At 40.3% G+C, this 19,280-nt stretch overlaps 2 protein-coding genes across 5 annotated transcripts in view; both read right to left on the reverse strand.

The window, feature by feature from the left end:
* Positions 1 to 4,396: 4,396 nt before the first annotated feature.
* Positions 4,397 to 10,959, reverse strand: mazb (MYC-associated zinc finger protein b (purine-binding transcription factor)). Of its 4 annotated transcripts, none has more exons than XM_041974250.1 (8): positions 10,411 to 10,959; positions 9,860 to 10,007; positions 9,518 to 9,668; positions 8,228 to 8,658; positions 7,466 to 7,713; positions 7,321 to 7,384; positions 7,026 to 7,197; positions 4,397 to 6,646 (listed from the first exon to the last, which is right to left on the reverse strand). In XM_041974250.1, exons 2-8 carry the CDS (start codon positions 9,890 to 9,892, stop codon positions 6,303 to 6,305), a joined length of 1,443 nt encoding a protein of 480 aa, XP_041830184.1. In that variant the 5' UTR covers positions 9,893 to 10,007; positions 10,411 to 10,959; the 3' UTR covers positions 4,397 to 6,302. The 4 variants fall into 4 exon arrangements, with proteins under 4 accessions (XP_041830184.1, XP_041830183.1, XP_041830181.1 ...); XM_041974249.1 differs by having other exon boundaries at positions 9,860 to 10,038; XM_041974247.1 differs by having other exon boundaries at positions 9,860 to 10,959.
* A 1,010-nt stretch (positions 10,960 to 11,969) lies between these two features.
* taok2b (TAO kinase 2b) overlaps positions 11,970 to 19,280 on the reverse strand; it is a 29,465-nt gene continuing 22,154 nt past the window's right edge. Inside the window, exons 18-20 of the mRNA XM_041973276.1 lie at positions 19,062 to 19,274; positions 16,590 to 16,772; positions 11,970 to 15,478 (exon numbers count right to left, since the gene is read on the reverse strand). Of these exons, the coding sequence (XP_041829210.1) occupies positions 14,546 to 15,478; positions 16,590 to 16,772; positions 19,062 to 19,274 (1,329 nt within the window). The 3' untranslated portion in view covers positions 11,970 to 14,545. The remainder of the gene's footprint in view (positions 15,479 to 16,589; positions 16,773 to 19,061; positions 19,275 to 19,280) is intronic.

Here is a 19,280-nt window from a genome sequence, read left to right on the forward strand (position 1 = left end):
TTAAAAACTGAATAAATTAAATGTCACCATTGGTATATATCGAATAAATGATGGACCAAGCTACTTTTCCACCAAGTCTTTATAGTATAAAGATTTCCTCTTAAGTAGAATACTTGCTGTTGCAAATTATGAGTGAAATGTTTGTAAAGAGTTTTCAAATACAATAATACCTGCATGCAATAATCTGACAATCTAAAGGAGAATTTTTAAGGGTTCAAAATCACATCTCAATAGAAAGTCACTTCCACCAGCTTTTAGAAAAAATTATGAAAGGATATTAAACTACATATGATGTTCAATTTTAATAAAGGTTTGCAGCTATTTAAATTTTTTCTCTCCATTAATTGCATCTAAACCAATTACATGTATTTCCCCTTCTGTTACTATTTACTATCATATTACTCTTTTAATAAAATCTTGTTAATTATTCTATACAAGTATAATAAATTTGGTTTATCCTCTTAATAAATCTTTTGAGACCATTATATCGACAACTACTACTACTAGACTGGTAAAACCGAAATAACTACAGTTAACCATTTCAAACAAAGTAAATTTATAAAAAATATGCAATATACAACAAAACCATGCCAAAGCATCTTGAGAACGTCTGACGTTCAACTTTAGACTGAGTCACCCCCCTATTTTTTTTTCTTTTGTTTGATTGTTTGTTTTTTTTCCTAATTGGTGGCACTTTACAAGCTCAGAAAACATGAGGAATCTTGCAGGTTCCTGGATAAGCAATGCAATCTTTATCCTTTGTATGTATGCTAAAAAAACTTTCTAATGTAAAAATACAGAATTTTAATTTGTAGTAAGGTAGGGTGTGTTTTTTTCCCTAACAAATTTAACTGATCTGTAAAGCTTTAATGACTATGAAACATAGTTATTTAGAGTTCTTAAACCATATATAATTATCTTTAACCATGGTTGCAATAAATAGAACAATGTGGCACCTTAAGAAAAATTAGAACACAGAAAAGACTTTGCAGCAGCCTCAACCTCCTCTTCTGAAGGGTCAGTTTGATAAAGTTTGTAGAAAGTCTACAAAAACATTTACAGTCAAGTTAGAATTTACTGAGATCAATTAATTATTTGTAGCGTTATCATCATCAGACACAGCTCTTGTGTTAGAACAGGAGCAGCATTGTTTTATCTGTAAAAAGTCAATGAAAAAATTAACAAGTCAAAAGAACATTTGCCTTTTCGAATTCCCATAAAAAGAGCAAATGTTAAATAAAATATCCACCCAGCTTTGTAGCGTCCTTGCATAATATTAAGTGCATTTCAGGGGTTTGTTTTCAGCTGCAAAAAGTGATTTTAGTGTACTTGCTTTTTTTTCTAAAAGTCTCCAATTTTAATAGGTAATTCTTATTATTTTCCACTGGCCACTTTTATAGTGTACCCCACCTTTCACCTGAGTACAGCTCAGGTAGGCTCCAGCTCTAGGCTCTTCTTTCAAACACAAACAAATGGGATTTTTTTTCTAACATGTGACTGAAGCATGAAGAAGCATTCAGAGGTAAAAAAAAGAAAAGAAAAGAGGTTATGCTTGTTTTCGCAGAAGTGTAAGGGACTCAAATTAGTCAAAATCATACCCTGCTACATAGTCAACGCTTGACCCACTTTCTGTTTTAATGGCTTGGCTTGAATCAGTCAAGCGTCACCAGATGTCTCTTGTGTGAACAATAAATTTAGCCAATGTGTTTTGTGTAGGAACTGATGTTTGGCTGTAGAAAAAAAGCCTGGTTTGATAAGAATAAATGAAAGGCTGATACTAAAATCTTATTCCTTCTGTGTTTGTTGATGTTCAGCAATTATCATTTTAGTAAAATATATTAGTTTAAAAAGTGATGTATCTTGATAAGGAGATGTGGAAAAGTTGAACCTCAGGCAAAAATGTCTCTGGACGCTGACTTGAATAATAAAAAGAAGTTTATTACAAAAGTTCAGACATCAAAACAGATTTCTGCAGAAAAATCTGGAGGTCCCAAACCAGAACGAAGACCCAAAGACCTGATGTACAGTTCTGTCTTATATATGGTTTAAACAAAGAAAATTCCTCAGTCCTGTATCCTCCAATCATAGAGTTTGCATATAGGATGTTCGTGTGCATAGAACACATGTTCGTGTGTGAATCCAGTCTGTAGGACAGAGAACCTTATATGGTGAATCTTGAGTGTGTATCATAAAAATGCTATGCTTAGATCCCTCAAAAGTATTCATACCCCTGGAACTTTTCCACATTTTGTCATGTTACAACCACAAACTTAAATGCATTTTATTGGGATTTTATGTGACAGACAAAGTAGCACATAACTGAATAAAAATCTGAAGAGTGACTTGCATTTGCATTAAACATGCTTTGATCTAAATCATGTCTTTGTAGCTCTGACTGCATGTTCAGGATCAGTCTCCTGCTGGAATGTGAGCTCCAGTCTCAAGCCTTTTGCAACTTCTAATAGTTTTTTTTCCCCCCCAGTATTACCCTGTATTTAACTACATCCATCTTCCCATCTACCCTGACCAGCTCCTCTGCCCCTGCCGAAGAAAAACATACCCATTGCACCATGTTGCCACCACCATGTGTGGAGATGATGTGTTCAGGGTGTGCAGTGTTAGTTTCTGCCACACATAACATTTTGTTTCTAGGCTGAAAAGCTAAACTTCAATCTCATTTGACCAGATCACATTATTCCACACAGCAAATAGAAGGCTTTCTTCTTGTCTTTCTTCCATGAAGGCTAGATTTGTAAAGTACATGACTAATAGTTTCCCTGTGGAAAGATTCTCCCACCTGTGTTGTAGATCTCTGCAGCTCCTCCAGGGTTACCGTAGGCCTCTTGGCTGCTTCTCTGACAAGTGGTATCCTTGTCTGGCCTGCCAGCTCAGGTGGTGGGCCAGGTATTGGCAGGTTTTCAGTTGTTTCTATTTTCTGATGATGGATTGAAAGGAGCTCTTTGAGATGTTCAAAGCATGGGTATATTTTTAATAATCTAATCCTGCTTTAAACTTCTCCACAACTTTATCCCTGATGTATCTGGTGTGATCCTTGCTGTTTGTTGACTGATGTTCTCTAGCAAACCTCTGAAGCCTTCAAAGAACAGCTGTATTTATACTCACTCTATTTAATAAGTAGGTGACCAAAAAAAAAATCAGCTGCAGTCATCTGCCCATTACAGTGTCACAACAGTATTTGTTTATGTAAGATACAGGCCAATGCAATGCACTTGGTGGCACTAAACAGAATGGTGCACTAAAACTAAAATGATCCTGCAGCTGATAAACCAGGTGTGATGCACAGATGCGCCAAGCTTACATCAACAATCATTACTGGAATCAAATGAAAGAGAAACACTAGGAACTTCTTCTTGCTGCTGAAATAAAGTTAACATTTCTAAGAAACGCTTCTGTTCTGCTGTCTTATAAATGTGAAACGTACTTCTGAAGTTATTTAAATTCCATTTGGTGGTTTATAACCTCTAGCTTAAGACATGGTCACAGTGCACGGTGATTTGATCATCTCATTTGATACACTCTGAACTAAATTTTTAATAGTCATGCATTATGTCTGCTTAAATAAGGCACATTTACTGTTAGGCCCTAAATTGTGACATTTTAGAAAACAAGACTGGCTTTATAACTGAACCACATGCAAATACACTGTTCAGCTATAATATGTAGACCACTGGCGGATAAAGCGAATGAGGGTGCTCGTGATCTGTTGGGAAACCTGCATCCTTGCTCTCACACTTGTTACATTACATCAGTCATTTAGCAGACGCTTTTATCCAAAACAACTTGCAATGGTTACGCAGTGGCATTAAGGGTCTTGCCTAAAGACCCAACTGGAAGGTGTTAATATTTGTCCCCTGGGGGATTTGAACCCTACATGGGAGAATGATGCTCTACCAACTGAGCTAACCAGCTGCTTGTAACCTACTTAAACATGTATGCACACCGGTCACACCCATTTTATTTTGGGCCCTATAAAAGCTGCTTAGGAAGGACTCAAATTACACGACAGAGTCTGAGGTGTTCAGTTTCAGTCTCCAAACTCTCCAGATACAAAGACCCTACTCCACAATCCACATGACGCAAAGGATCTGGTACTAATGTCCTGATTTTGGCAGAAAAAGGGAGTTACTTGTGATTACATAGATCGTATAAATGTTCAGTTGTGCTGTATCTAGTCTGCCTGCGAGCTGATGTCCAGGACAAACTCATAGATTTGTGACTGTGGTGTTAATGTGTGATTCATTCCCTCTTTAAGCCTTCAGGTGTTTTCTTGAGGACACATTTTACTTGTCTGTGGAAATGGGTGAAATAAATCAGCACACCAAACGGTTCCGGTTTCCTGTTTTTACTTTAAATTGTCCAAATTACAAAATAATAACATGATCTCTACTTCATCTACAAAAAAAAAAAAAAACATATTTATGACTGTAGTAAGCATCATTGACTTTTTTTTTGCACTAACAACCTTTTTAGACATGCATACTGTTGAGAAATATAAAAATATAAATATAAATACATCCCATTAATATTCTTAATGAATCCATGACTAAGATTTGAAATATTTTTTCATAAAAGAATTAAAATGCAGTTGAGTACGATAAGGCATTAAGATGTATCACAAGAGCTGTACAGAATCCTAGAATAGAGGTATTGTTATCTTTTTTTTTCTTAGTGTGATGAAGACAACCTAAAATTAACTTGTAATAAAATCACTAATTTCTCAACAGGAAGAACACATTCCCAAAGAAAAGAAAATGAAAGAAAAGAAAGAAAGAAAGAAAACTCTACAAATTCCAAGGTAACATATTAACACAGAACTGAAAAAGCACTCCAGTACAAAACCAGGATTTGTTTACAGCATACTGCATGGTGTTGCCAACCCTTATTATGCTTCTTTGCCTGACTCGTAGCTTTATAAGCCCTTTCGACACCACACGTCCTTCACAATTTAACTCAAAGTAACTAAAATGTCCAATGAACAAGTGGCCGTTTGTTACATGATTGATTCAGAACGACAATGACTTGCGTTCAAAACGTGTGCTATACAGAGAGTTAAATGACTAAATCTAATGCATAAGTTTCACTCATTGGACTGGTACATAGAGAGAACAGAGGACTATGGCAATGACAGTTACAATCAAATGAATGGCAAACAATGTCAAAAATGTCTGAATAAAAGCAACATTTTCATAAATATTATCGTTTACAGCTAACTAACTTAGTGGAACTGCTAAATTTTTCTTTTGCCATGACAGTTCCCTAACAATAAGCATGACCGAGCTAGCTTGTTTTCATGCAAAAGGTAGTTCTCAGGTGCAAGAATTGCCATGTCAGAGGCTGAAGTGTTGATTAGCAGTTGTTTCTTTCTTGTTTTTTTAAAGGCCAAACCCAGAAAGGAAGACTCAGAGCAAGACAATCCAAGAAAGCTCAAACCTTGATCCTAACTGAATACAACAGTTTAAGGTGCTTGACTCTCCTGAACACAACCCTCCGTTTGTTTCTGTACCTTTAGGAAACAAATACACATCCCACAATCCCATACCATTCACAGCATGTGCAGTATGGTCTTCTGTCCTGATCAATTAACACATTAGTAAAGACTTAGTGAACTAGCTTTACAGTTCAAATCAAATGTTGATCTCCATTTTGTGAAAGAAAAAAAACATGTGAGAGGAGCCCAAACTTACACACACCCAAACACACAACTTCCCTTCTAATGTTTTTCTTCTTCTTCTTTTTTTTTTGAGAGCTATTCTCTCCCTGCAACTTAACACAAGCCATTTGGATTCTCAGTTAATTGAGCTGCAAAAATGGAGGTAAGATCAGAGCTGGTGTGAGATATACAGTACTTGGTGCACTTGCAGAGAGCAGCCATTGCCAAAAAGGATTGAGGTGAAGGACAGACAAAGAGAGGCCTGAGAGGGGAGAGGAGTACAGCAGATGCTCATAAAACCAGTTTCACTGGAGTCTGAAATGAACAAGAGCATTCAGGAATAACTTGACAACACATCCATGTTTGTCATTAGTGTCAGTGAACCTGCTGCAGCCTTCTTTTCACAACTTTAGTTTAGTAATACGACTCTTCCTACTTGCTACTTTACTCTGCAGCACTGAGGTGAAACTGTCCTTGTGTGCTCACATGTGTTAATCTCCCCCATCCCTATGCCTAACCCTGACCATAAATGAGAACATGACTAAACTGAAACTGGATCAGCATCTACAAGTAATTTCAGCCTTCTCTAATGTTTTCCCTCTTCTCAAGGACTCGGGTTAGCTCTCTACCGTTAACTGTGGGATTGTGGTGCTGCAATACTAGAGCAGTCTGTGACAAGCAGGTCCACCACCGTGTTACCGGTCACATAGACAGTAGGTCCTGTCACCATGTTGCTAAGGGAGACAGAACTGCTGGCAGCCACATTAGAGGTGACAGGGCTGGGTGCACCCTGGTTGTTGCTGTGGGTGCCCATATGCCCCTGGAGCTGGGTGGGTGTCTTGCAGTGGACGCCGCACAAGTGGCAGACGAGAACCCCACCAGAGGCCGTGCCACCAAAGCCCCCTGGACTCTCCTTCCATTCCTGCCCGTGGTGCTTCTGGGCATGAACGCGAAGGTAAGTCAGTGTGGTGAAGCCTGATGAATGACAGGAGAGGCGGGAGTTATGATGGAGACAAGGTTGTAGAAAAAGCAGCAGTCACACTGAAGCCTGATCTTGAAAATGAGCACCTAATCGTTCCTGAATGTAGTTCAAATCGATTATCTTTCACAGAAATCAACTAAAAAAAGATAAGATTTTGCCTACAGGGTGGGATTCAATCCAATACTGTATACATTTATATCATGTTGCCAGTAGAAAGACAACAGGAAACTAAATGGAAGATGGGAGACGGATAGATCCTCACAGGATTCAGGCTGAAGACATTTTAGCTTATGCTTGGATTATCAAAACATACCGTCTAATTAACCTATATGCACTTACAGTACACACACCAATCTAATCATGTGTACTTACTGCGGTTACAGAGGTGGCAGGCATGATGCTGAGACTGGTTGTGCACCCTCATGTGATCTGTGATGTAAGCAGCTGACAGGAGCTTCCCACAGATGTGGCAGGGCACCTTCTCTTCGTGACGAATCATATGTGCACGCAAGCGGTCCTTCGTGGCAAAGCTTGACTCACAAGTCTGAAGAAAGGTGGACAGAACCTCTCATACACAACTAATACAGAACTCTAAAAATCATGACAGATTTGCCAAAGAACAAATTAAAAAGCTGTGTAAATACAGGAAAACGTCAACATGACTCACTGGACATTTAAAAGGTCGCTCTGAGGAGTGCACCTGTCTGACGTGACTGTTCAGGTGGTCAGGCCTTTGGAAAGAGAAAACAGGAGTTAAAACATGAGGCGGTTTGCAGGTTAGCTGCATAGCTGTGCTTTTCATTTCACATCACCTGGAGAAGGCCTTGCCGCAGTGAGGGCAGATGTAGGGTTTTTCCACACCACCCTGGTGGGAGCGCACATGGTGGCTCATGCGGTCCTTCCTCTTGAAACGCTGCTGGCAGATAGGACAGGAGAAAGGCTTCTCGTCCGAGTGGGACAGGCGGTGACGGTTGAGATGGTAAACATCTCGGAAGGCCTTCCCGCACGTCTCGCAGGCGTGGTTCTTCCTCACAGGGTTCGGGTTGGGATTTGTGGGTCGCTGAGGGTAAACAAACAAGCAGATAAACACGCTACAGAGTTTAGATCTGAGGTATTGTTTGCCCAGAATTAAATAGCATGATAGGAAATAGACTTCTATCTGTTGGTGAAACCATGCAAATACATACAGATAAGTGGCCGATTAAATTACTGATCTGATGACCAAAGTTGCATGTCATGGCTTGACAGCTGATGTTAGACTTTAACTTTTTATCTGCTTGTGCACAGTTGTGTTACAGAGAACATGCAGGGGAGCGTGGGGGGGTCTTCTAGCACAGTGTTTCTTAAACTGGGGACCAGTACCGAACACTGGGATAGCTTTTACTGGCCCCAAAACTGATTACTGTTCATGGATTCTCATGAAATTTAACACACAGAGAAATTTAAGTCAATGTGAAGCAGGTGACGCTTAGCAACTGCTTGCAAGAACCTTCCTCGTGGTGAGGCAGCTTAAGAAACAACATGCTTGAAGGTTTGGGGTTGACGACAGCCGTCTCCACAAGGCCCTGACCCACCTGTACTGTCGCCCCTGTGGCCATGACGACAGCAGCAGGAGGCGGAGCATGGGGGTTAATACTAGCCATTACGTTTGGCATAGCAACCCCTTCACCATCCTGACCACCCAGGAGAGGCTGCTGGGCACCCGCCAGCACGCCGGGAGGGGCGAGAGGGGGAGCTGCGGAGAGATGCAGCAGAGAGAGGGGAACAGTGGGCCTCTCTGCCCTCCCTCCGGCCCCCACCGCCATCGCCGGCAGGGCCGCTGCCGCCGCCACCAACTGGCCAGCTGCTCCCTCCTTTGCTCCCTCCGCCTGCTCTCTGGCCCTGTCCTTCATGCGTACCCCAGTGTGGACCGACTGGTGCCGCCGCAGGTTGTAGTTGTTCTTGAACTGCTTGTTGCAGATGGCACAGATGTGTTGCACGCGGCCTGGCCGAGACACTGGCTTCACTGGACCCGAGAAAACCGGGAAAAACAACAAAAATAGAGTTGATTTCAATTCATTTTTTTTTTCAAATTCTCTTTAGTAGTTTGTATTAACTTTTCACATTTAATAGTCAGACAGTAAGCTGCAGCTGCAAAATGAACTTATAACATTTTATCTATCTGAGCCACTAAGACTCAATGAATGATGCAGCACACTGCTGATTAGGAACATGAAATCACTTAATAACCGAGTGGAAAGATCCTGCAGCATAAAGTCATGAGCAACCATTCACTGAAAAACAAGTGAACAAATAGTTAAAAATCTGTGTGCATCAGATTGGTTCTTCTGGTCAAACATTCTCTACTAGATGCATTAATTTCTCTCAGTTATTACTATAAACTCTGCATGCGGTGGTTCAAGTACTGTTGGAGGGCCCATAGACGACAACTAAGAAGTAGTTACATTCAGACAGGTGGAATCATTGTGAACATTTTATCTAATGGTTCATTTCCTGACACGTGACTGAGTCAGTTTTCTATTTTTAGTTTCAGACCTTGACTTCGTAGCATCATAGAACAATTATGTGCAACTTCAATGGTTAGAAATGTAGTATTTTTTGTTTTATTTCATTTTTAAATTGTGTAATAACAACACGGTTATCTCTGCTTATAACAATAAACATTTGTTGTACATGAAAAAATGCAGCTGATTATATCATTAAATGTTTTATGGCCCTCATAGCTTCTGTGTGTCAAGTCTCTTCAGTGTATTTTTTTTTTTTTTTCACCTGACTGACTTTAGAACCGGTACTGGATAATCCAGTTTAGACTTCTTATCTTTTCAGAGCTCCACAGGTGCAGAGAGGGGAGGAGTGTTCCTCACCAGGCAGGGGTTCCTCACTGAGGGCAGTGGTGTCCACAGTTGAAGGAGGCTGTGCAATGTGCTCTGTGGGTGGGGTCTGGGGAGAACTCGTATGCACTTGCATGAGCTCTGATTGGAGGCTCCCCTCCACTTGGTTTTGGGTGGGAGTACTCTGGAGAAGCAAGGAGAAGGCCATCATCAAATGTAAACAGAAGTCACAGCATTATCTTGTTGAGGTGCAACGCAGTAGCACGAGATATGAGGATTGATGGACACACACTGAAAAGGCCTGTGTGGGGAAATGCGCATTGTAGACGAAAGAAAGAGAGAAAAAGCCCTGCATTTCTTGACCAACAAGCCTACCTGGAAGAGAAAATTGCTCCAAGCAGCATCCATTTTGCGCCACAGCGATGGAGATTATGAAGTCAGCTCCTGATTGAAATCGTGGAGAGCAGCCTTTGCATGGTGTGGATCGGCCCACCGATGCTTGAGGCGCTGACAGTCGCCTGTCCTGCAGCAGAAACTACGGGCTCCTGGATTCTCTTGAAAAACGTGAATAAAGCCGTCTGCAAAAATATGTTTTTCTCATTGAGGTAGCCTAGTGCTGTCAATTAAAATGCACGCAGCTGTTGACTAATGCAGGCTGCAGTCCACAGGCAGAGTGGAGCAGGCCAAGTCCAATAACGGCCCGTTTCTCTTTGACTTTGGTTTTTTAACTTTAATTCTTTTAACACTAACCTGGCTAAAACGCAATATCACACGTAAAAACTGCTTTCAAAACCAAAAATCCGCATCTTAAAAGTATTACACTTTAGCAATACACATATAACAATCTACGTGAAATAAATGCATTTTTACGCATGAAAACAAACATGGGTTATAACACACGTATCTGGTAGCATAGCAGGTCATACTTTGTTTTTAATTTATGCATCTATTTTTCCGATTTCCCTCAATAGGCCAATCGGGTGTTTGTCGAAGCCTCGTTGTTAGATTCAAGCCCTGACCCCGGCGAGCGGCGCTCTCGCCGGGCCGCAGCCTATCGCTCCACCTCGGCCGTTCAGCTGCGAGGATGTCATCTTTCTTTTTTTATCGCCCGCTCTCCCTCCTCCCTCCCTGTCTCTTTCTTCCTTTTCTTTTTTAATTCCTCTTTCTTCTCCCCCTCCTCTCCTTTTCTAGCACCGCTATGTCCCACTTGCTCTTAAAGGGATAGAGTTTCCTCTTTGGACACCCCCCTCATTTCCGTCTGTCGCGCGGAGCTCGTCCTCTCCCCTTCCTTCCTGGATTTTCGGCCGACAAAAAATGCACTCCAGCGTTTTTCTTTTTTTCTTTTCTTTTCCTTTTTTTTCTCCTAGACCAGGCTGGACTAAACAGAGCTGCACCACAGGAAAAAAACAACCAGAATGACTTTCCATTAACGGAGAGATGACAGACGCATCTTAAAGGCAGCGCGAACAGATCCTCCCAGTCAGCCCATAATAATGATGTCAGAGTCAGTTACAGTCAGGACGAATAGCAGCTCAGGATACACACAAAAGATGAAACATACAGAAGCAAACAATAATAATACAACTCATTTCAAGGAGATTTCAGGCCTCTCAAATGTTTTTTTTTGGTCATTTCAGTTTATAGTAAAACAAAATTTATGTTTTTGTTTTGTCTGTCATTATGACACACTAAGATAAGATGTACCAATGTCATCATTTATTTATTTAAAATAAAGATGTGACGATTTTTCTTGGTGGTACAAAACCGTAACAATACCAAATGCCACACATTTTCAGACCAGAAAGCAGAAAATGCATTTCTTAGATAAATAAATAATTCGATACTTAATAGAATTAAATAAATGAATAAAATTAATAAAGAGAAATAAATTATTAGATAAAGTAGACTTAAATAGTTAAAAAAAAAAACTTAAAACACAATGGGAGACCCCCCTAATAATAATGTTTTCTGGAATAATTAAATTTGGTCCAAGTTGTGCTCCTTGTTTTACTGTTTTCTTAAAAAGAATTTTGCAAAATGTTGAGTTTCGGTGAAATACTGCTGTGGTTTTGTTGTTTATTCTGTGATACGTTTTGTATTATAACCCAGGGACACAGTAACAGATTATTATTTGAGAAAAAAAATCCAGACAATCCATCACCAAAAATACTGTTAAACACAGCTCCACATTCTCCAAGTGATCAATTTCCTCCAACATTTTCTAGAATGATTATTTATTAATTTGGTTAATATGGTTAATATAATTGCAAAGTGTTTATTGCTGCTTCCTAAAATTAAAGTTTATTATTTTTGGATGCAACTCAAAACCAAAAGACGTATGTTTTATCAGAGAAAATGGATAAATATTCATATAGAAGAAACTGTGACTGAAGTCTTTATGGTTTCAAAACTTGAATTTATCAAATTAGTTACCATATACATTCACAACACTGTAATTAAAAGTATAAACTCAAATCCAGTCAAGTTAATGTGTTAATATCAATTTATTATCTTTTTAAATGACTTTTTAAAACACCCCATTTCTTTTCCAACACAAGTATTAACCCTTCTTCCTTCCCCTCTGCAAGCTTGGAACTTCTTGATGTGAATGTCTAATAGGCATGTCAACACAACCCCCTCCCCCAAATCTCAACAAAATATGCGTTACATCCTCATCCATAACGCTTCATCCAGATGTGATGCAGAAACGGTGACTTCCTGTTCAGACACTGATGTCAACCAGTCTAAAAACACAACCACACTGATTTCCACACAAGGAAGGCTGTCCCAAACCTGCCAGTCTTCGTTTATACAAGGAGTTTATGCATGCACTGAGATTCCAACCAAGCATAAAGTAGTAAGTTATACAGGGAATTGTCTTGAGCTGGTGTTTCTGAGTCATACAAACAGCAGGGTGATTATCTTTTTTTCTTTTTAATTTAAATAATAATCTTAAAAAAAAAAAAAAACAGCAACAAAAAAAGTCCTGTTATTCTGATCTCCTTCAACTTAATGGCAGCCCACAAGAGCGGAGATTAAACCTTTGGGCCTCAGAAACTTTATCGAACACTGATTGGTGCGGACGGGCTGCTGCGGTCACTGCTGCTGAGCCGGCACAAGAGGGGGCACGTTCCCAGCTGCTCAGTCGAGGCCCGTCCCTTTCCTTCTTCTTCTTCTTCTTCTTCTTCTTCTGCTCCTACTGCTGCACTCTTCCACCTTCTTCCACTGCCTGCATACTGCATACTTCGGCAGTCAGATTATTAATTTAATCCTGAACTCACAAACAAATAAATACAAAGGAAAACCAGCATTTACATTCCAGTGGCCTTTTTTTCGCTCTTTGATTTTTTTTTTTAAATTGAGAGTCCAGAGGAGGAGGTCAGAGTTCATGTGAGCAGTGGTGTGTGGCTGTTGCTGCAGGAGTGTTTTTTAAAATTCTGTTTGTTGTCTTAAAAAGTGTCAATATAAGTAGACTTTACTGCTCAACACACATACATAAATCATTAACAATTATTAATAATCCCTCATTAATAATCGTTAATATCTTGAGGACACACCACACCTGACATTGCAACAGTTTTTTTTTTTTTTTTATCAGATTTGTTTCTGTTTGTTTTTCCATTTTTTTCCTTAATTTTCTTACAGTAAAAGTGGGCCCTTTTGCTTCTCGCAAGAAAAATGTGAACATGATTACAACAACAATTACACCAGGATTAGATATGGTAATATTGACACCTATAGAAAATGCAGTTGAAGTTGTTGCTCTAAATCTTGAATTCAATACTCATTTGAATATATCAAAATTACTATCATCGTCTTTGTTACTCTATAAAAGCAAATTCTTTGTTTTTGTTTTTCATATTCCCATAAATATGTACAGTAAAGATCAAAAATGTGGGACAAGTGATCTTAAATGCCAGTGAAACTTAGACAGGTACGTTACATTTCAAATATGCTTGATCATGTTTACAAATGTTCCTTTTTTTGTACATCTATCTCATGCATTGCAGTGACTCCTGTAGACACAGATGTTGTTTAGATACTCAATATGTCATGAATGCCAGAAAGTTTTTTTTTTAAATGTATTTGTACATGTCGACAGAAATATTTTTCCTCATCCTCGCTGTCTTTTTAGATGAGTCTATTGACTTTACAAACATTCTGTGTATTTGTATTCAGTTTGAAATCCTCCTACAGTCATCAAATAAAAATTTGATGCACATCCCTTTAAGAACAGCTTAAAGGCATTGGTGACGTTCAAAGCAACTTGATTTAGTTGTTTTTGTGGGTTTTTCTTTTGTTTTTGTTGTGTTTACACACTTAATACAAAAAAGAAAACAGCAGTTTTAAATCAATAAAAGTGTTTTCAAAACTCCAGCAGACTGGAAGTTAAAGTAAACCATCTTTTTTTTTTTTTTTTTTTTTTTTAATTATCCTCTTTTTCTCTCTAGAGTCCAATACGATTGCTTGCTAGATAATATTTGGACACTACAGACTAGATACATACACGATGCAACATTACATCACCTTCCTTTTTTTTCCTCCCATGTCCTCTCTCTTTCTCCATTCCAAAGAACATCATAGAAGAAGACATGGCTGCTGTCCCCCCTCTCTCTCTCTGCAGCCCTGTGAGGAATTAAAGGCTAAACATTTTCCCCGTTCACACATCCTAGCACACAATTATACAGGCTGTAACAAAGATAAAAACATTGAACAGAAACATCCTCTTTTTTAAAATCTAATATCACCTTTATCTGGTGGTAATACAGGTGTCCACATCCCTCCCCTCCTCTTTCCTGTGAGAATGGGAGAAAAAAAAACCCTCTCTACCCACCCTGAGTCTAAAGAGGCAGGGTGCAGCTCAGTAATGTCAGTTTGCACTTTCTTTGCTGTTTAAAGAGAAAAGGATCTCCCTTAAATCGTCGGCATCTTAGGAGCTGAATCTGTTCAGGAAGGAAAGAAAGGTGGCAAGCTGAGAGTATTGAGATGCAACCTGTGATAGCTACCTTTCCAAATGAATCCCACTCTTCTTGCTGCTACCACCATGGATGCTCCTGCTCTCTAAGAGTAGGAGAGGTGGGAACCGTTGGCGATGTGGGAAGTAACTGAGGTGCTTCGGCTCAGGACACCGTCGCTGCCCCCAGAGCCCCCAGGCCCCCCGCCAGATGCCGTCCTCCTCAAAGGCTGGGGGCTGTTCCTCAGGGCCATCAGGTTGGGTGTACCACGCACGGCAAGCCCGCCGCCTCCATATATCCCCCCCTGTGAGGAGGATGAGGAGGAGGAAGAGGATGATGGGCCAGAGATGGAGGGAGGAGCGGGTGGTGGGGGAGGCAACATGGCCAGGGACTGAGAGGAAGAACGTGAGGGGAGGTGATGGGAGAAGGGCAGGGGGTGTGGGTGGGCCAGGTCGCCGCCAGAGCCTCGCACTCCAGCCCACTCCCGCTCCCTCTCCTTCTCCCTCTCCCTGTCTCGATCCCTCTCCCGCTCGCGGTAGAGCTGTGGTGTGCTCTGGTGGTGGTAGTGCTGGGGCAGGTGGTGGCGCTGGTGATGGGAGGAAGACGAAGAGGAAGAGGAGGAGGAAGAGGAGGCAGAGGAGCGGGATGAATGGTGCACTTCCCTGCCATCCCGCCCATGCCCAAGGGCCATTCCCAAACCGTGGGAGGAAGAGGAGGACTCGCTTCTGCGGTCGCTTGCCCCGCTTCCGATACCACTGCTGCTGCTGTTGTGGCTGCGACGGGAGAGCTGCTGGGAGGGTGTGTTCTGTTGGTGCACGCCGTGGCTCCAGTGGCCAGCAGAGCGGGAGCTGGAGGGTGGAGCGTTGGAGTAGCCCTGCTTGGGGTAGGCTTCACTGGGGATACCTGACAGTGCCATGTTGCTGAAACCCAGACGGAGGCTCTCAGAGTCGAAGGACTCAATCTCACTGGCCTGCCTCTCCAAGAGGGTGCGAATGCGTTCTGATCGTTCATTCTGCAGGGACACCATCTCCTCCTCGATCTAGGAGAAGCGTATTAAGGAGACATATAAATATTGTGTAAGGTCTGCAAATAGAAAGCTTTAAATCCACATCAAAGGAATTTAAACTTTCCTATAGACTACACTATATACTGCTCTTAAACTGTCAAACAATTGTGCATGTTTTAGGCAAAAAATGACCAGTAAGTAAACCAATCAGGGTAAACTGAGTGTTTTAGTAAGTGGGTGAGGTGGTTTCTTAAAGAGACAGGAGCAAAAATAGTGTTTCAAACAAAATGTATCAAGAGATGCTGAAGCTGAGTACAATAAGAGAAACATATTTTTGTAAACATTATTATTATATAAGCATTCTTTGTAGATCTAAATGTAAAGTTAAGAACCTCTACATGAGCACAGTGTTGGGTCTTTAAAGCATCTCTACATAAAACTCTGCTCCTGACTAATTTTGGCTATCGTTTGGGCATCATGTGACAAATTGGTCACATGATGCCCAAAGATTTCCAGCACTGAGTCACACACCAGCAACTGGATATCAACACACAGACTGTTCGAATCTGCACTGTAGTTGATTTAGCAAAAACAAACTAACAAAAAAAAAAAAAAGGAAAAATATAAAAGAAATTGGCAGCGCAAGAGTCAACAACGGACTGACTTTTACTGGCTGGAGACAGCTCAGAGAAGAGACAGGATGCAAGACGGATGCTGTAGTAGCTTTCGTTTGGGGGCCACCAAAGTCCGAAAATCATCTACAGCTCACTAGCGCAGCTTTTAAACTATTTTAGAATTTATCTGTCATAGTTTAATCATTCGCCCATTTAGATTTCATGCAACATTTATTTTCAGCCTGATGTGACATAAAAGTTGCACCATCATAGTCAAGTTTTTGAATAATACCGATAAACAAAATGGTGAAGTTGATAACATTTAACATCTTAAATTAATTGTTTTTATTGTTTCTACTTTCTTCAAAGGCTGAGAAATAAAAGGTTTTAATGGATTTTAGTGGAAGGAGAACAGTATGTCACCTCACTTGGAAGACTGATTGAAATCCAGTTTGCAGATTTATCTATTAGTTTAAATGAATTCCTGTTCATGAATACTCTGAGGAGCTTTGATTTGATAGAAGTCTAACCCTCTGCTCCAGCAGGGCCCGGCGGATGGACACCCTCTGCTCCAGGTCCTTAACCTCCCTCTCGTGCTGCGTGTCAGTGTGGATCTTGATCTTGCTCTGGTAGGCGTTAAGCAGCTCCAACTCCTGCTGCAGCTGCATCCGCAACACCTTGTACTCGGCTTCCTGAGTCTCATCCAATCGCAGCTAAGAAGCAGAAAAAGAAGAGAATGTGATGAAAAATGGTTTGGCACAGCTGTGTAGTAATACTATTTATATATATTAGTGCTGATGAGGAAAGGTTTTGAGAGTCTGACAGAGAAAGAGGGAAGAGGGAAGACAACAGAGCAGAGGACGGGATCTATGATTGATCTATGTCGTCAGTGATCAGTGTGTGCCTGTGTATAATACCATCAAGAGGGTGAAATTAACACGTTTCAAAATAAATACAGTTTATGTGAGAGATTATTAGATAAAATCATAGTTTAGTTTTAGTCCAAGCTGAGTGATAAGTTATCATTTTAAACTTTGTTGTTGAAAAAAAAAAACACTCCAAAATGGTCTAAATATATTTATATAAGAAACACATAGGAACAGCTTTGACCTGTGTGTGTGATGCCTGTTCTATAGAATGACTCCCAGGCATGGATGAAGTCCTCCAAAATAAGCTTTTATTTAAACAGAAATTAATCAGCCAGGATGTGAGTGGATGAACAAGGGCAGTGGGGATTTGGCTTACTGGGGTTACGTGGCCCGCTGCCATGTAAGGTAATTAAAGCCGCACAGAAGGTTACGTCACCGAAGTGACATTTTGTCAGGGTCCATCCTCTACCTACTATGTTTCATTCATTTAAAAGCCCGGGATTTGCGTGTGCATGAGTACTAAGAGACCAGTGGATAACAGAGGGAAGCTTTTAAAGGATCAGTGAAAGTTATTGTGGGATGTATTATCTGAACAATTTGACTTCAAAATAAATGTTATCACTTTAGCTATTAAGAAAGCCTGTTGACCCATAATGAAATTTAATCTAATTTTGGATTAATGATATAATTAACTCTACCGGATGTGCTGTTTCGATCCACAATAGCTAATCCTGACTAATTCTCAACATCCAAATCTACTGTTGCTCCAAACAGGTATTGCATTATTAGTTTCTATGCTTGCTGCAGCTGTGAAGAGAGAAAACAAAGCCCTACAACAAAGACATGGTCCATTCACACATGGAAAAATGAGCCAGGTAATCTCAGCCACAGGGAAAAGATTGTTGTTGGGTCTATTTTAACTCCAGCTGTACAGCTAAATGTAAAAAATTCACTGTAAATCCTGACACTATCCAGCACTGGTAAACCAATCAGTTTGTTTACTGACTTTGGGAAATGAATAAACAATAATTTAGTGACTAATTCACAGTGCTAAAAAATTCATTAGCACATCTTGTCTTGTGTCAAGGCTGTCAGTTTCCTACTCCTCATAATAAATACTTGCTAATGTTGATAAACAGGAAGAAAGACAAAAAGGTATTTGAATTGGTTAATACGTGATTTTTTTTATGTTTTTTTGCACTTTTTAAGAGACACCTGAGGATCTCAAAACTACACTGACAAAAAGTCTGAAGATAGTTGACATAGTAATTCAGTGGCAGCTGAAATAATGTGGCTTAATCTTTTTCTTTATGTTGCCTAGGCAACTTGGGGTCTCTAAATTTAGATTTTAATTTGAATGACTTATAGAATTTAACATAAATCTTTGAAAAAGAAGGAAATAAGCTTGTCTCAGGATGCTTGTTTTATTAAAAGCCATGGTTGGTGTGATGCACATACATGGTGTAACACAAGCAACATGAGAGATCATTACCTTCGCCAAGGTAAAGGTCATGTATTTGGGAGGCGTTGGTTTGTCTGTTTGCAACTTAACTCAGAAAGTTAAGGACGGATTTGGATGAAAACTTCAGGAAATCTCAGAAGCTGAGTAACATGTGATTACATTTTGGCTTTCATCTGGATCACAGCCTTTTGCGAAGAGTTTTTATTACGGGGAGACGGATAATTTTCTATTAGACCTTCTTACTCAAAAATAATGCCAACAATAATTGGCGAGATATATATATATATATATATATATATATATATATATATATATATATATATATATATATATATATATATATATATATATATATATATATATATATATATATATATATATATATATATATACAAATTGAAAAATCTTTCCAAAAACTCAGCAGAATAAAATGTGTTGGAAGAGCAGTTCCACAGAGCAGGATGGGTCATAACAGCCATACAACTGGGAAGCGTGAGTTCAGGCAGAGATTAAAACCGGGGGACCAGAAGGATACTAGCTGGCGTGCGGGCAGACAGGAAAGCAGGAAGCAGGCAGGCGGATGGGCAGGACAGGACGGCCCTCCTAACCAGGCACAGCACTGGTGGTGTGGTGCGAGTGTGAAGTGAACGACGTCTCCTTGCCTTACTCACAGCCTGTGTGGACAGCATGTCATTGATGGAGTGGTCATACTGCTCGGCCAGAATGGCCAGCTTACGAGTCTGCTCATCCTTCAGCCGCTTCAGCACGGCTTTGTGGTCCGACTTGGGCGTGTTCTCCAGTAGATGGTTGCGCAGCGCCTTGTACTGACGGGTTTGGATCTTACAGGTGTCCTGGAACTGACGCTTGATCTGAAGCTCTTTGGACTGGAG

Source organism: Melanotaenia boesemani, chromosome 21 (assembly GCF_017639745.1).
Source record: "Melanotaenia boesemani isolate fMelBoe1 chromosome 21, fMelBoe1.pri, whole genome shotgun sequence".
NCBI classification, from domain to species: domain Eukaryota; kingdom Metazoa; phylum Chordata; class Actinopteri; order Atheriniformes; family Melanotaeniidae; genus Melanotaenia; species Melanotaenia boesemani.

Coding starts and splice junctions, on each gene's coding strand:
- mazb (XM_041974250.1), bottom strand. CDS start 9,892: ATGGATGCTGCTTGGAGCAATTTTCTCTTCCAG. Junction 7,714..8,227: donor CCACAGGGGCGACAGTACAG/GTGGGTCAGGGC, acceptor GTTTACCCTCAG/CGACCCACAAATCCCAACCC. Junction 7,198..7,320: donor AGCGACCTTTTAAATGTCCA/GTGAGTCATGTT, acceptor ACCTTTCTTCAG/ACTTGTGAGTCAAGCTTTGC.